Here is a 17,463-nt window from a genome sequence, read left to right on the forward strand (position 1 = left end):
ATTAAACAAAGTGATGCTGTTACGCCTAAGGTCTTGCTTCATCGTGAAGACGTTTTAAAATATGGATCTTTGAATTACAAATTGGAAACAGATTAAAATTCCCTGTAAAAACCTTGTGCTCAGCATCTATCACCCAGTGAGTTAGGCATTGGATTACCTTCTCGAATGATCGTTTTCAGGACCACAGCAACAAACGTAAGCCTTTTTCTTACAGTCCAAATTCAGTATTTGAGTTTTAAAATTGTGCCTCAGCTGTTACCACTTTGGGTAATTTGTAGAACACTAAATACAGAAGCCCTCTGCTACCTGTGGGGACTGGAGCCCTTTGGGGACCTGGGTCCTCCAGAGTGGTGTCGACGGTGGAGAGAGGCTCTCGCTCTAAGCAGACTGAAGCGATTCAGACAGCCAGGGGCCTTGGAAAGGGATTACCCAACAACTCTGTTTTCCAGAGGCAGCCTTTTTTTATTGTCCCTCCTGTCCCCAGGTTAATTGTTTCACAACTTTGGGAGACTAGCTGAGGGAAACCAGCTTTCACCTGAAGGGTCTTTCAGAATCATCAGACATATTTTGAACACATATGCACAAAATACTCCCAACATAAGGAGAAAATGGGCATGTGTCACTTTAAAGATAGACAGTCCTTGTCCACAGAGGGAGAATATGTCAATAAATGGCGTTTATGGCTACAGAAGCATTTGTGAATAGTTATATAGTCACCATGGTTTGGGGAAGTCAGTGTGTATGTAAATGGAGTGTGATTAAGTTTTACCTTATGGGGCAATGCCAGGGAAGGTAGAGGTTTTCTTTTATTACGAGGACCTAGGAGGAATTTGGATTTGCCCAGGAGAGAGAGCGGAATGTGCTCCTAGAACGGCAGAATTCCACTGGGCCCGCTTTCCCCTTGACGGTGAGCACTGTGCAGTGATCAGCTTTCCTTATGTGGTGATGAGTGAACCATTTTTATTTTATATCCTTAAACTCAGCACTGTGGGGAAAGATGCACATTTTCTGTCACTGAAATGAACCTGCTGGTCCACGTTATGTGCTCTTAAAGCAGTGACCTTTCCTAATCTCTGCCCCTTGCTTAAACTGGAGGGGAAATGCAGTGGCCTCTGGGCATTGAGCACAGATTTCCCGGTGGACATCTCTTTTGTGCTGCCAGGACTGGTCATGGGGTGAGCGGTACTGGGCGCTACCCTCAGGGAGCAGTCCCACTGCCAGGTGAAGCCTGGACCAACCCCACACCCACTTTTTTTTTTTTTTTTTTGTACGCGTGCCTCTCACTGTTGTGGCCTCTCCCGTATCAGAGCACAGGCTCCGACGCACAGGCTCAGCGGCCATGGCTCATGGGCCTAGCAGCTCCGCGACATGTGGGATCCTCCTGGACCAGGGCCCGAACGCGTGTCCCCTGCATCAGCAGGCGGACTCTCAACCACTGCGCCACCAGGGAAGCCCCACCCACTTTTAAGAGCTGCCTTCAGTTGAGGATCTGCTCGGTCCCTGGCACGAGCTGACCGAGTCCACAGTCATCTCTCAGTCACACACACGCGCCTAAAGCTTCTTTTGGTTATTGAAGAGCCTACTTTCCTGCTGTCAGACTGTTCAACCCGGCCTAATTTCTGTCAGGTTGCGGAGGTGTTCCATGGCACAGATTTGTTTTCATCATTTTGCTCTTAAAAGCATCTCTCTCCCGACTGTCCCAGCAGCTCACACACGTGAGCCAGGTGACAGTCACGTGAATCTGGAAACACAACAGATGGCTGATGCCCCCTGTGCCCCTCTCAACACCCAGCACCTCCCCTGGACCCCTGCTTGGTTGGTGCCTGTGTTGTACTGGTTGTTACCGGGCTTAAGCAGCAACCCTTAGAGACCTGGTATATCTTCTGGAAATGCTTTGAACATACCAGTTATTTTTAGCTGTAGAATGTCCATTGAAGGAATAGATGTTCATGACTTAGCACGAAGCACCAGGTTGACTCACGCCTCCTTCTTTTGCAGCTGACTGAGTTGAATACCTTCTTCCTGAAACATATCTTTGTGTTCCAAGCCAGTCATCCATTAAGTTGGTGTAGAATTCTCTTTATTGGTGGCATCACGGCTCCCACAGTGAGGTAATTCTATGTTATCCTGACCGTCAATTGAGCATGTTTACCTGCTTTGTATTCTCCTATGTAGCATAAAGGAAGTCACATAAACTAGCAGATTTTCCATGAAAATGCCATTCTGAAGGATTATACATCCAGGGGGGAAAAAAAAAGGCTTATACATCTGGAGTATGAAGAAAACGTTTTGCTTCTCAGACCTCAGTAACGTGAAGACCAGCACCACACCATTATTTTCAAACCCCTTTATGATCTTCACTGCTGTTCTTTTCTCCCCCATAGCATTCTACTTAAAATGAGTAAGAGAAATGCTAAGGTTGTCTTCCTGAGATTATTGAAAAATAACAAACGTTTTTATGGTGGATTGAAGTAATAAATTGTTATTTTTAGAATGAGACTTTATTAGTTCTTTTAGAGCCAATTAAGTTAATTTCCTTTTAAAAATGTCCTTCCTGGGCTTCCCTGGTGGCGCAGTGGTTGAGAGTCTGCCTGCCAATGCAGGGGACACGGGTTCGTGCCCCGGTCTGGGAAGATCCCACGTGCCGCGGAGCGGCTGGGCCCGTGAGCCATGGCCAATGAGCCTGCGCGTCCGGAGCCTGTGCTCCGCAATGGGAGAGGCCACAACAGTGAGAGGCCCACATACCACAAAAAAAAAAAAAAAAAAAAAAAATGTCCTTCCTGTGGTCCTCCAGGACAACAGGGACAAGGATGGGTGTCCATGCCATCCTTCCCCTGGATTCATGACTTATGTAGGGCCCTAGAGATGAGGCAGTGTTCAGAGACTGTCCCCGACGTGGACAGATCCCACTGGACTTCAAAGCAAAACACTTTCATTTGTTTCATTGTTCCTATTTGGAAATGGCATTGGTTTTTTTTTTTTGTTTGTTTTTTTCGGTACACGGGCCTCTCACTGTTGTGGCCTCTCCCGTTGCGGAGCGCAGTCTCCAGACGCGCAGGCTCAGCGGCTATGGCTCACGGGCCCAGCCGCTCCGCGGCATGTGGGATCTTCCCAGACCGGGGCACGAACCTGTGTCCCCTGCATCGGCAGGCGGACTCTCAACCACTGTGCCACCAGGGAAGCCCGGCCTTGGGGTTTTATATCTAGTATGGAGGACCGACATTGATCAGTAGAAACACCCAAGATCTCTGCACGGCTGATATAAATACAAACCAAGCAGATAAAAGAGTTTGCTCTTTAGAAGCTGTAGGATAACTTAATTCATTATTTGTAATGTACTTGTGAACAACACAAGTGGAAGGTCTCACTTGCCAGGGAGAGTGGGTGTTTTCCTTGGTCAGACAGCCCTCACCCACAGCTAGCACCTTTTCTAGTCCTCATTCGTTATTACAAATATGTTTACTATATATATATATATATATATATATATATATATATATATAAACAGGAAAGTAACAGCTGGTAAATGGCACCCTTTTGTCACTTTATAGACCAGTGGTCCGTCGAAGTAGTTATCTCATGCATGCAATTTTCCTTTGGTGGGTTGGAACCTCCCTACTGTATTTAAAGTTTGATTTAATTTGAGGCTGCCAGTTATTTTCAGGAAAGATTAGCAGAGGTTTCTTCATAAAATTAGGAGCAATCAACAACGTCAATAAGCGGGGAAAGAAATGTCTTACAAAACAGAAGAGCAAATCACATGTGATTTATCAGGAAAATTTCAATATTGTTAAACATTTCACAACAAAAACTAGAGATTGGACCAGAGACTAAAAATCCAGTGCTCAGACTTTTCGAGAGCTCCTTAAAATTTTTGCCAAACCCTATGGGTTTCCACACAATTCTTTTTTGTTTAAAACTTAGCCACTTTCTGCGTTCCTACACCTCTTGAGGCTATTCATATGTAAGGAGATGGTTTGACAAGCTTCTTGGAAAGATGGAAGTACTCTGATGGGTTTTAGGTCCCAATTAGCAAATGCCAGGCCCTAAAAGGGAGAGAAAGCTCATAGGCTTCAGTATAAATCATACATACATACCAGATCTCCGTTTTCTTCCTTTTTAGACTTTCACATGACTCTGCTTTGAGAAGATACTTGATTGAACATTCTTTTAATCTAATAATATAATGTGCAGTGTAGGACATGAACACAATTAGTAAAGTAGCTGAACTGGCAAAGGCAAATTAGGTAATGAAAATGTGAAGTTAGAGGAAAACCTGCATTCTTTATAGTTACAATTCTTCACTTTGGGGTACAGAGGCGATAGTTTATGGATGAGCTTTAGGCATCTGTGAACCCCCCAAAGTTTAATGCAAAATTCTGTGTGCATGTTTTATGTGCCTTTATCATAGCTTTCATCAAACCCTCAGAGGAGTCTGTGACCCACCTCCACACACCGCCCCCCCCCCCAGAAGATGATGAGTTAAGTTTCAGGGGCAGTAATGAGACTCTAAGCCTCCACTGACCCACAGGCAGCCTCTCCCACGTGTGGCTACTGAGCACTGGGAGTGTGGCCAGTCACCCTGAAATGTGCTGTACGTGTAGAGTACACACTGGACCTTGAAGGCTTAGTGGAAACACAATATAAAATGCTTCTTTATAATGTTTTCAATATATTGGATTGTATATAAATAAATTATTAAAATGAATTTCATCTGTTCTGTTTTAACACGGTTATTAGAAAACTTTAAATTGCATTTGAGGCTCATACTGTATTTCTATTGCATGGTTGCTGCACTAAGCCTCTCACCTCTGTGTCATTGCCTCTTTTCTGATCATGTCAGTAGCATTCAAAGTTATTGGCCTCAGTGACAGCGAGGTGCAGCTACAGTCCCATTCCAGTTTCTGAGAGCCACAAATGTATATATTTTTTGCCTGGTTACTCTCAGCAACCTTTATCCTGGAAAGAGCCAGAGGAGACAGTGACTGTGCAGGAGACCTTCTGGAATCACCTCCATGGAGAGAGACTGAGGCACCCACCTGGGGTGGCTTTGGCTCAAGGCTGTGGGAGTCTGTGTCTGAATCAAGACTGCCTTTGCCAATAATCTGGCTCTTTAAACCATCCCCCTCAAACCCAATCCAAATTCTTAGCCTCTTACAGGAAGGTTTCAACAGGCACTGGCTTCCTATTCCCTTAAATAGAACTAGACCAGGCAGCCCAAGTATGTGGAACAAGGCAGGCGTTTTTTATACTCACTCTGTCAAAGTGATTTAATTCTGTATTGACTTGCTGGTCTTCCAGAAGCTCTCAGTGAATTCCACTTTTATTCTTTCAGACAGTACTATGCTTACCTCACCGACACACAGTGCAAGCGTGTGGGAACACAGTGCTGGGTGTTTGGGTGAGTAATCTTTTATCGTGGACATATAAAACCACTTTAGCCTCTGAATTTCTTGGGTTATTTCTTAACCTTACATTAAGTGCCTTTCAGTGCAGTTTTGTTTTTGTGTGTCTTTCATTTTTAACATTCCTTTTCTGATTTAACTTTAGAAGAGTTAATTGGCGAGTTACACAAAGAGGGTGTAGAAACTGTTTTTTTAAAAAATATTAGGAAATCAAAAGATAATTCCCATGTAGAACTTGGAGACCTTGTTTCTCGAAATAAGTTAGAAAATGAGTTATTTGAATTCCCTGTGAAATTGATGGTGAGTTTGGGACAACATATCGTGATGGGCTTAACCACATTTTACGTTACTTTCACACCAGAAAGACCCCACAAAGCGGCTGCTTGCTGTCTACCAGAGTCTAATTTTATTGTCTCAAAGAAAACTAACACATGGTGACAATTTATTGTCTCATTACAGATACAAATGCTGTATCTGAATTTACAATTATTTAAATGATTTGAAAGAAAGCAGGGGTTACCCAGTTTAATCCGCAATATTAAATGTGAGATACTCTTCAGTGTCTCAGATAAGTGCTTCTTCTGCTTCAATACCATCAACATCTCACCATGCCGTTTAGCAACGGAAGTTCCAGAGACATCCAGCACACCTGTAGGTGAAGTTCTGTCCCTCAGGGAGCTTACATTCAGGACCTAACCTAGGTTCTAAATGGAGTGCGACAGCATAAAGAAAATCTGATGAAAACCCTAGCAGATTTTTAAACAGAGTCACTTTTTTTCCCTGTATTACATGCATATTGATAATGTAAAAAAAAAGAAACTAAACGTCATCCAAAAACATCAACTATTTAGAGATACATGCTGCTTACGTTGCATTGTCATTCCTTCCAAGCGTGTGTGTGTGTGTGTGTGTGTGTGTGTGTGTGTGTGTGTGTGTGTGTGTGTGTGTGTGTGTGTGTGTGTGTGTGTGTGTGTGTGTGTGTGTGTGTGTGTGTGTGTGTGTGTGTGTGTCTCTCTCTCTCTCTCTCTCTCTCTCTCTCTCTCTCTCTCTCTCCCCGGAGCTCTCACTCCAGATTCTGGGGAGTTAGTGAAGTTTGATCTAGGCAAGTTTCCCACCGCCTTCTTTCCAAAAGACAAAGGGCCATTGTCACTGTTTCTCATAAATTCTGTGATGTAAGCTGATTTTCCTACCCAAAGTAGCTTAAAGGGTGATAGGATGGATTCGATTTCCATCCTATGGATAGGATGGATTTCCATTGATTACTGATCTGGCGGGAGAGAGAATTCACACATCTACCAGATTTCTAATATACTTCTGTCACAGGAAGGAGGAAGGTGGGCTGCCTTCCTACTGTCTTGTCCAAGGACTGGGGATCTTTCCTGCACTTCCTTCTTTCACCACATGCCTCTCCTTTCCACGGGCATTTTTCTCTTCACGTTTACAAGTCCTTGCCACGGTCTTACTCTACGGAGAGTGGGTATATTTTCCACAGAACTCTGTCTACTTACCTGTTGAGGAAAAGGAGATGGCGGACCAGAGAGAGAGGCAGTGTTACAACAAAGTTTGTTTCTCATCAGGCGGTCTGAAAATATAATCCCCGTGGAGGGGGAAATGGCCGAGGGGAGCAAGGCCAGAGAATGGTGGCAAACGCCACTCCAGAAAGCTGCACCTTGCTGAAAAGTGGTAAAAGAAAGTAAAATGCAAATGATCTGAGATGCAGAGGTCAGTTGGCTAATTTAGGATGCTTCATTATAGAGACTTGAGTCCTCCCAGCATGGTGATATCAAGGTTAGTGAACCTTGAGAACTAGTGGGCCGTGCTGAAAAAGAGCAATTCCCTCTTCATAAATCAAGCAGGGCAGACCTGCCTGGCGCGTGAACGGGGGCAGGAGCTGCCTCTGGGCGGTCAGCACGGTCAGCCCGTGACGATGAGACAGGAGGCGTGGCCTCCAGTCTCTCCTCTGGTGTTTGCCCCTTGGGGGCCACCACCTCCCATCTTCCGCCCCTTCCTTCCCCAGGCTTCCCTGTTGCCTTCATGTTGTCTTTTTTTTTTCATGTTCTATCAAACAGCAACCGCTGAAATGTCTGATTTCCTTGAACACCTAGTCCCTGCTTTATAGTTTTCTTTTCACTAACTTTGGAGTGACTTTGGCTCTATCGAGGTGTGGAGATGCGAGGGAACAGAGTAGGAGCCCGTGTAGTGATGGTCGTATTCTGCCTTCGGGGAGCCGGGGGTGGGGAGGTGAGCAGGGCCACCTGAGGCTGCTTGCCCACCATGCCCACACCCCACATTGTGTTCTCCTCAAGAGGGCACTTTTCTCCACTGTAAATGTTACACCCTCAGAAAGCTGGCATTAACAGCTACTGATGTAGGAAGAACAGACTTGCAATGTGGCCTCATGCAGTTGTGCCGTAGATCTGAACTTTACAGCCTTTTAAATTGTACTTAACCGTGCCGAGCCCAGCCAAGATAGGACTCTATCCAGCCGGGGAATGGGAATCCACCAGGGAGAAAGAAGCAGGAGTGTGGAAAGTTCAGCTCCTTCTTGTTACTGCAGCTCCGGAGGCGTGTCAGGGCCAGGGCGAGGTGGACAGATTCCCCAGGTGTGCACCATCTTCATCTTCACCTTTCTCCCCACTCAGCTCCCCCTCAATTATCATTGAGTTTCTGTTCCTCCAAAGGAGAGAACGGGGCTGGTTTATGAAGAAAAGTTGTTGGATCCCTTGGCCCTGGAAGGCAAGCATCCGAGCTTTGGCTGTAACCGGAGTGAGCAGTCACTTTTCCTCCTCTGGAAAGTTGCTGGGCTTCCAGGGCTTGGGTCAGAGTCAGCGGTGCCTGGGGCCCAGTCGCTCTCAGAACCGCCCCTCATCCCACTAGCTTCCTGGTGCGTGTTATCCCAGCCCTGCTGGTGACCCATGACAGTGAGCTGCCGCCTCTGCTGCTGTGCAGATTGTCCTGTTCAAGGTCCGCTCCACATCAGCACGTCCTTGTCCACCCTCATCTCTCCTGTCTTCTCCGCGGTGTCTGCCGTCTTGAAACTGTTCTCTTCCTTCTACAGCAGCCGCCCTGTGGGTTTTCCGCTTCCTCTTCTGCTGCGTCTCAGTTTCTTTGCTGGCTTCCCCTCCACCCCTCTGCCCTCTGCAACTTCTTGTAATTATGCCGTTCTTCCAGGCTCCTTTTTTGTTTTTATTTTTTTGCGGTATGTGGGCCTTTCACTGCTGTGACCTCTCCCGTTGCGGAGCACAGGCTCCGGACGCGCAGGCTCAGCGGCCATGGCTCACAGGCCCAGCCACTCCGCGGCATGTGGGATCCTCCCGGACCGGGGCACGAACCCGTGTCCCCTGCATCGGCAGGCGGACTCTCAACCACTGTGCCACCAGGGAAGCCCTCCTTTTTTATTTTTTAAGGGTAGACATAACAGGAAGCACAGGGTCCTTCTAGGAGGAGGGAGTGCAGAGGGCAACGACAACCGGAGGAGGCCTCACCCGACCCCTCCGACCTCCCCAGCACGCCGGGTCACCGCCATCCTCCCATCGACCTTTGCTCACAGCCTCTCAGGCCGCTTTCCCTCCGGCCCACGCGCCTGTTTCCCACTCTCAGCGCTCACACTGCAAGCGTAGCTTCATTGCCGGTTTCCTCTTTCCGGTATCTTCCCCTTCATCCCATCCTCCTCCAGGCTGAGCGCGCTTTTTCCTGCCACTCTCTGCACCCTTGCTCAAAGACACCTGCACTGACAGCCCCGAGCCTCTGCGGTAGTCACAATTTTTTTTTTTAGAAAATCCCTTTCCTCCAGTGACATCTTGCTCCAGACCCTAACATACAGCAAAACAATTGAGCAGAATGGTTCTGGGTATGCCACCCAGGACGCTGTGCCTCCTTCTCACCCTCCCCATCCTGTCCCGGGGGTTCTTAGGCGGTCAGGACGTTCCATGGAGCATGGTTGGAAGTGTTTTCTCTCTGGTTAAGGCTCAGCTCAGCTATCATTTCCTCAGGGCCAGGGATGACGGTGAGGGGCCATGGCTGGTGGGTAAAGGGCCCACGTGATTGTTGGGTTTGATGCATGCCAGTTCCTGCCGTTTCCCACGTCCCCACACCTCCCCCCAGGTCCTCGCCCTGGACTAGAAAACGCGCCCCTGCACCGTTCTGCTCCTCACGGCAGTTCTCGGTCCAGCCGCCAGAACCATCATCTTAAAATGTAAAGTGAATCACGTTCACCCCTGTGCCCCAAACCCCCCAGGAGCTCCCATGTCCCTCAGACTAAAAGCCAAGCTCTGGGGTGGCCCTCAGACCCGTGTTACCCTGACCTCGCTCGGCCCCTTCCTCTCGCTCCTGACCCCCTCCCGCCCCCAGTCTCTGCTCAAGGTCACCTTCATGGACAGCAGCTCAGCTAAGATTCCTCAGCACGTGGGATCAAGTCATACCCTAAAGTTCCCGACTGAAAAACACTGGTCTTTAGGGCAAACTTCAGGTCGTTACGAAGTCAGCTGAGTGGGTCCTGAACAGCATTTTCTGAAAATGATATAGAGTACGAAGATGTCAGAGCAAGGGGCCAGTTGTTTTGTGTGACTTTTGTTTCAGGCGCGCGTGCGTGCGTGCGTGCGTGTGTGTGTGTGTGTGTGTGTGTGTGTGTGTGTGTGTGTGTACTGGGCCACAGTGAAAAATAGGCTTCCTGCCATGGGTCTCAGATCACAGGAATTGGAGAACCAGCTCTAGTCTGCTGGTCACCAAGCTCTTGAAAGCTGCCTCAGTCGGCTTGAATACCCAGAAACCTCTCACAGTAAGCTCTGGGTGTTCTGTCTGGTTAAGGGCAGGTAGGCACACTTCTTTCCTGGGCTTAACAGTTTCTGATGCAGTCCTTCTGCATCCCAGCAAGAGGTCCCAGCAAGAGGTTGCATATGCTCTGTGTGTCCGCTGGCAGGCACCCTGGCCCTCGCTGCTTCACTGACTTCTTTTTTTTTTTTTTTTTTTATTAGTTTCTGCTTTATAACAAAGTGAATCAGTCATACATATACATCTGTTCCCACATCCCTTCCCTCATGCATCTCCCTCCCTCCCACCCTCCCCATCCCACCCCTCCAGGCGGCCACAAAGCACCGAGCTGATCTCCGTGTGCTCTGCGGCTGCTTCCCACTATCTATCTACCTTACGTTTGGTAGTGTATATATGTCCATGCCTCTCTTTCGCTTTGTCACAGCTTACCCTTCCCCCTCCCCATATCCTCAAGTCCATTCTCAAGTAGGTCTGTGTCTTTATTCCCGTTTTACCCCTAGGTTCTTCATGACATTTCTTTTTTTAAATTCCGTATATATGTGTTAGCATACGGTATTTGTCTTTCTCTTTCTGACTTACTTCACTCTGTATGACAGACTCTAGGTCTATCCACCTCATTACAAATAGCTCAGTTTCGTTTCTTTTTATGGCTGAGTAATATTCCATTGTATACATGTGCCACATCTTCTTTATCCATTCATCCGATGATGGACACTTAGGTTGTTTCCAGCTCCGGGCTATTGTGAATAGAGCTGCAATGAACATTTTGGTACATGTCTCTTTTTGAATTATGGTTTTCTCAGGGTATATGCCTAGTAGTGGGATTTCTGGGTCACTGACTTCTAGTGTCGGCTCGCGGCCTCGACTTCAATGTGACAGTCGACCTCAGCCCTGCTCTCCAACGTGCCAGCCTTTGTTGTGGCCGGGAGGTGGGGAGGAAGAGGGCGTGCTCTGTAAAGATTCAGGCGACCGACCGCCTGGAGGGGTGGGATAGGGAGGGTGGGAGGGAGGGAAAACAAACAAACAAACAAAAAGATTCTGGCGACCACTCCTAACCTTGTTTCATTGGGGCTGTGGGCCAAGACAGCTCCAGATTCTTTAGAGACGTGTCCAGGAGACTTTCTGCTTTGCACAGGTGGTTCTGACTCTGGGCATTCCGTTGTTCAGAGCCGTCCATCCATTTGACCATGGCAGTGACCTCTGTGTCTGCCAGTAGGGAGGGGACCGGGGGGCCTTCTGGGCCCCTTCCTGCCTTTTTAGAGATTATCTGTGCAACAAGACCAGTCCCTCCAGATTCCGTCATGAGCAAGGCACACCTAAGGTGGCCTTATCTGAAATCACTGTTCCTGGGCAGTCTTTGTGATCACGTGACCAGCTATGTCACCCTCACCTCATCCGTTCTTACCTTCATGCTCTGAACCTTAATAAAGGTCTGATTTTAATATTCATAGATGAAGTTGTATTATACAAGATTGGCTTTTTTTCTTTAATGTTTTAATTAAAGAGGAAAACATGGAAGTTATTTTTTCCAACGTTTTTGGATTTAGCAAAATTGCTTACAGATGCAGAGGATAAAGGGTTTTTATCATCAGCAGAACTGGAGCATATTAAATCTGGAAATTCTAAGATGGCTGGGAGGGAATGTGATTGCTGCCTTCAAGTTACTGAAAGACTCACCTGGAAGGCTCATGACCGCGGAGGGCAGAGTTAGGACCAGGGGTGGAAGGAGGCAGGTACCAGCCTGAGACCAGGAATGACTTCCCAACAGCTAAAGAGACTGAGCAGCAGAGGCAGCTGCCCACAGAGGTAGTAGGTTCCCTGGCCCTGCAAGGGCTCCAGCCAAGGGGGTGACTGTCCACCCGTTGTGATAAGCTCCGACTTAGATGATACCAGGCAGCCTCCAGCTATGAAGACGTACGAGTTGAGATTGTAGTCTGTGAGGAAGGAAGATGTAAAGAATATTTGATTATTTCTGGGGACGGATAGAGGGATGAACAGGCAGAGCACAGAGGGTTTTTAGGGCAGTGAAACCATTCGCTATGACCCTCTAATGGTGGATACTTGTCATTATACACCTGTCCAAATGCATAGAATGTACATCACTAGGCGTGAACTCTGACATAACCTATGAACTTTGGGTGATGTGTCAACGCAGGTTCATCACTTGTGACACATGTTGACAGCGGGGGCAGCTGTGCATGTGTCGGCGCAGAGGGTATAGGGACCCTGTACCTTCCCCTCAAGTTTGCTGTGAACCTAAAACTGCTCTAAAAAAAATAGTCTGCAGAAAAGAAGAGAGGAGTAACAGTACAATAAACTTTTAATTAAATCTAAATATGTATGTATACATAATAATATATATTATTCCTGAAGAAAGCACAGTGTCATTTTGTAGGGGACCTGCTTCCAGTGTTTGGGGCAGAAATCTTATGACCACTTGAGCTTTTTGATGGAATTATGCATATTTCTGGTAATGCATAATGCTCTGATAAGATGAATTCATATTTAACCTCTTGTTCTGTCTAACAGGGTCATTGGTTTCCTAGAAGCTATCGTCTGCATAAAATTTGGACAAGATCTCTTCTCTAAGACCCAAATACTCTATGTTGTGCTTTGGCTTCTTTGTGTGGTAAGTCATTACTTTTTTACCCAAAAATGTTAGTTAAAGTCCCCATGGTGTCCTCTAAAACAAAACAAAACAAAACACTCTTGTGTACCAAGGTTCCTTAGAAATTTATAGACACATATTCTACTGTAGTAACGCAAGATTGGCCACTAGTCTGAAGTTCAAGAATAAATACATAGGGCCACATGGCACCTAAAATTGGTCACCTTTGCAAGTTCTGGTCAAATGCCCTCAGCAGGTGCATCATACTCTCATTTATTTTGCTTATGAAAATTCATCTACACTTGCTGAAAATGTCAGGCCTGCCATGAGGGGATAAGGATAGTTACAGTGCCCTGTAACATATGTATTACTGTCCAAGGGTTTATGTACAAAATGACAGACTGTTGTTTATAGGCCATGTGAGGTGTTTTTGGAGGTAATCAGACCATACAGTTTCTTCCCTGCAGGCAGACTTTATAAGCCCATGAAGGATGTGCTTTCCTCTAGGAAGGGAAGAGCCCTGGGGGCCTCCAGCTCCGTTGTCCTGGGACTTTTCCCTCATCTTTCAAATGAAGCAAGATCTTACCTAACTTAAAATTCTGTGATTGTGCTTCTTAATTTATTTTGTTACTTTGGGGAAAAGTCTTATTTTACATTTAAGATTCTTCCCTTTTACTTACTTGGTCCAGAAAATTAGCTCGGGCTTTTTTTTTTTAATGATCATAGAAAATTTCAAACATATGTGGAAATAGATAGGGGGTCACTCACCCCTCATGCACCCATCATCCAGTTTCAACAATTATCAACCCATGGCCAGTCTTATGTCCTTATATTCCATACTCACTATCCCCAACCCTGGGTTACTTTGAAGCAGACCCACTTTACTATTTCAGGACGTATCTCTAAAGAAGATAAGAATGCTTTTTGGTTGGTGCAAACACCATACCATTATCACACCTGAAAAAGAATTAATTCCTTCATACTGTCAAATAGCTAATCAAAGTTCACATTTCTAATGTTTCCTTACATTTTGTATTTTTTAGCAGTTTATTTGAATCAACATCCACTGATTGCAATTGGTTGGCATGCCTTTTCATAAAAGGTCTCTTTTAATCTACAGTTTTCCCTCCGTCTCTAGCTCTCTCCTTTACATTGAAGAAACAAGCTCTTTTGTCTTCTAGATTTTCCCTCAGTCTGGTTTTACTGACTCCATCCTTACTGTAACTTAACAGATTTCTTTGTCCTCTGTACTTTCTGTAAATCGGTAGCTGGATCTAGAGGCTTAATCAGATTCAGGTCTAATTGGTGGGGACGGGGAGCAAGACTAAACTCTGTATTTTTATTTTATTTTATTTTATTTTTGCGGTTCGCGGGCCTCTCAGTGCTGTGGCCTCTCCCGTTGTTGAGCACAGGCTCCGGACGCGCAGGCTCAGCAGCCATGGCTCACGGGCCTAGCTGCTCCGTGGCATGTGGGATCTTCCCGGACCAGGGCACGAACCTGTGTCCCCTGCATCGGCAGGCGGACTCTCAACCACTGCGCCACCAGGGAAGCCCCTAAACTCTGTATTTTTAAAGTGTTTCTTATTGCCTTTTGTGGTGTCTATTTTTAGGGTTACTTGCTAGACATCCTAACTGTGCCAGGGCACCTTGAGCCTGTTCTGTCCTGTTTTATCTTGAACAATGAAAGGGAATAATGATCTCCTTTGTACTCAGGCTCCGGAATTAACGCTCAGATGTATTTTTTCTGTTGCAGTGTGACTAGATATAAGGATTGGTTGGGGCAGTGTGTCAGATGGGCCAGGAGATCTCACCATGCGCTCCTCACATTTCTGTCTGGCGTGGGCACCCCAGCTCTGTGAATTGTAGCGTGACCCATGGCGGTGGGCAGGTGTGGGTGCAGCCCTCACCTGGTGCCGCTGGGACCACAGGGAGGTTGAGGCAGGCGGGACTCCTGGGACATGGGCCAAAGGCCCTCCTCACAACGGCCAACTGTGGGCCTCCCCCTGGGGCATCAGCAGCCAGAAAGGTCTCCCCAAGGCCGTGTCCAAGGAGCCGTCTCTGGTCACCCAGCCGGTGGGGCTCTCTCTAAGTTTTAGAGACTTTCGCTCTGTTTTACTGATTAGACACTTAGCATATACCTCCTTACGTTGGTGAGTTTGGATCTGCCTTGGTGTCTGTGTGACAGTAACTTATTTTGAGGACCTGACCCGTTTCTCAGTCTCTGTATCACTTAGCATAGTCCCTTATAAGTCTGTCATGTTGCCACGTTCTTGTTAGAGCTGCCCTGGTGCTGGAGCCACACAGGTAGGTGATGGTGAAAATTTATTCATGCTTACTAGGTGCCAGACACTGTTTGAAGCACTTTTCATGAATTGCATATTTGATCTTTACACTTTGAGGGGAGGTACTTTATTATCCCTCTTTTATAGATAAAGGCACAGAGAGGTTCACTAACTTACCTAAGGTCACACAGGAAGCATGTGGCGGAGCCAGGGCTCAAACCCAGATAGTCTGGCTGGAGATTTCCTGCTCCTCGTCCACGGGTGTCCCCCTTCGGGGGATCTCCAAGTCCACATGGGAATTACACATGCAAACTACTTATATTACAAACATCATAAAAGATATTTGGGTTGTAGTGAGGTAGATGGACCTAGAATCTGTCATATAGAGTGAGGTAAGTCAGAAAGGGAAAAACAAACACCGTATGCTAACACGTATATGTGGAATTTAAAAAAGCGGTACTGATGAACCTAGTGACAGGGAATAAAGATGCAGACATAGAGAACGGACTTGAGGATGCGGGGAGGGGGAAGGGTACACTGGGACGAAGTGAGAGAGTGGCATGGACATATATACACTACCAAATGTAAAATAGATAGCTAGTGGGAAGCAGCCACATAGCACAGGGAGATCAGCTCGGTGCTTTGTGACCGCCTAGAGGGGTGGGATAGGGAGGGTGGGAGGGAGGGAGATGCAAAAGGGACGAGATATGTGGATATATGTATACGTATAGCTGATTCACTTTGTTATAAAGCAGAAACTGACACACCGTTGTAAAGCAATTATACTCCAATAAAGGTGTGCAAATAAAAAAAAAAGAAAGATGTGTGTGCACGGAGCTAGAGGAGCCCTAGAGAGAGCAGCAGACAAGCTGGGGTGAAGCTCCTGGAGGTGATGTGTGCTCAGGATCCCAAAGGATCACAGTGAACGGCTCCCCCGTCCCTCAGGTGCCCCAGCCCAAGACCCAGGCGGCTGCTTCCTCTCCTCTGTCAGCCCTCCGGCTCTGTTCATTCACCCGGGTGGCCCAGCTCCATCCCCTCCTCCCTGTTCCCACCGCCTCTGCCCTCTGGACACCCATTTTCTCCATTGTGCCCTTCACCTCCATTCCCTGCACTGCTGCCAGCGTGACCTTCCAGAATTCCGATCGGAACCCCTTTGCCCCGCGTAGAATCATTTTCCCTATCGTTGGGGCCTAGAGGGCCCAACAGTACAACATTTCCCCCCCACCAGGTTCAGAGCAATTAGAGATAGTCAGGATGGACGAAGGCTATGGAGACAGAACGGCAGCTTTACTACTGAGAGCCCACATTTTTCAGTATCAGCTTCAGGTGCCTGCCAACAAGGGGCTTCAGAATAGTGAACCCCAGAAGCAGACACGCTTCCTCTGCAGCCCCAGGAAGCAGGCCCCCCACATTGCGCTGGTGGCCTCGCACCCAGAGGGAAAGACTGGGAGACGCCCAGCTTCCTTATCTGTTATTGCCTAGTCGGTTAGGATACTCGCCTCCCTGGGGAAGGGGCGAAGGGTGAGGGAAGGCAGGAGTGTTATACCAGGGAAGCTCCCTCTGTGTAGACAGAAACAGCAAGAAGGAAGCCGCATCCCCACCACAGACCTACCAGCTGAAATAGGAAGTCCTGCTTGTGTGTTTAGGGCCGTCACTCTCTGGATCGTTGGCCACACCCACCCCCTGTACCCTGTGCTCGGGCTCCGCCAAGCTAATCCTATTTACCTCAACCCACCACCATCCTTCCAGACTTGTCTTGCCTTCACCCAAGAGGCTGTCTCTGCCCGATCTGAGTGCTTTTCCCTGCGTTCTCTACCCGGTGAATCTTAATGCCAAGACCAAACTTAAATCCGTGTCCTCCATGAAATATGCTCTAACCTGCAGGGCAGACTAGACAACCCCTCCTCGGGGGACCAGTCGCATGTGGTACATGTTTCTTTGAGTTCTAGCCCCAGTGTGATGTAATCTGGGGCATTTATATCAGTCTCCTCAACACGGCACTTCCTGCCCACAAAGAATAAGTTTCCACTGTCCTTTTGTCCCCACGGACGCTAGCACAGTGCCTGATGCACAGGAAACAGTCGGCAAATGCAGGGAGAAGAAAGGACTGAGGTCATGGGACAAAGACCGGGACACACAGAGGCAGGTTGAGAGCCAGGCACGTCCAGAGACTCGAAGCCATGCCAGTGCCAGCATCACAAGAGGACAGCGACCTGTTTGGGGAGCGAGAATGAGAGCGAGTTGGAGGCGGAAGGGATCGTCTGGGTAGGACGGGCTCTGTGTGTCTTGGTTGGAGATTCGAAGATTTTTCAGAGGAAGGACTGTCTCACAGGGCAGCTGGAGGGTGGGAGCGTATTGGGGGGCGGATTGGAGAAGGGCTGAGCCTGAGGGTGTTGGA

General features: G+C 47.5%; 1 protein-coding gene across 1 annotated transcript in view; it reads left to right on the forward strand.

The window, feature by feature from the left end:
• Positions 1-17,463, forward strand: part of PTDSS1 (phosphatidylserine synthase 1) — a 67,970-nt gene that overhangs the window by 43,143 nt on the left and 7,364 nt on the right. The window contains exons 8-10 of the mRNA XM_081258752.1: positions 1,999-2,111; positions 5,336-5,401; positions 12,705-12,804. Coding sequence (XP_081114878.1) covers positions 1,999-2,111; positions 5,336-5,401; positions 12,705-12,804 — 279 coding nt within the window. The remainder of the gene's footprint in view (positions 1-1,998; positions 2,112-5,335; positions 5,402-12,704; positions 12,805-17,463) is intronic.

This window comes from Mesoplodon bidens (genome assembly GCF_964165515.1).
Source record: "Mesoplodon bidens genome assembly, chromosome: 16".
Lineage (NCBI taxonomy): Eukaryota > Metazoa > Chordata > Mammalia > Artiodactyla > Ziphiidae > Mesoplodon > Mesoplodon bidens.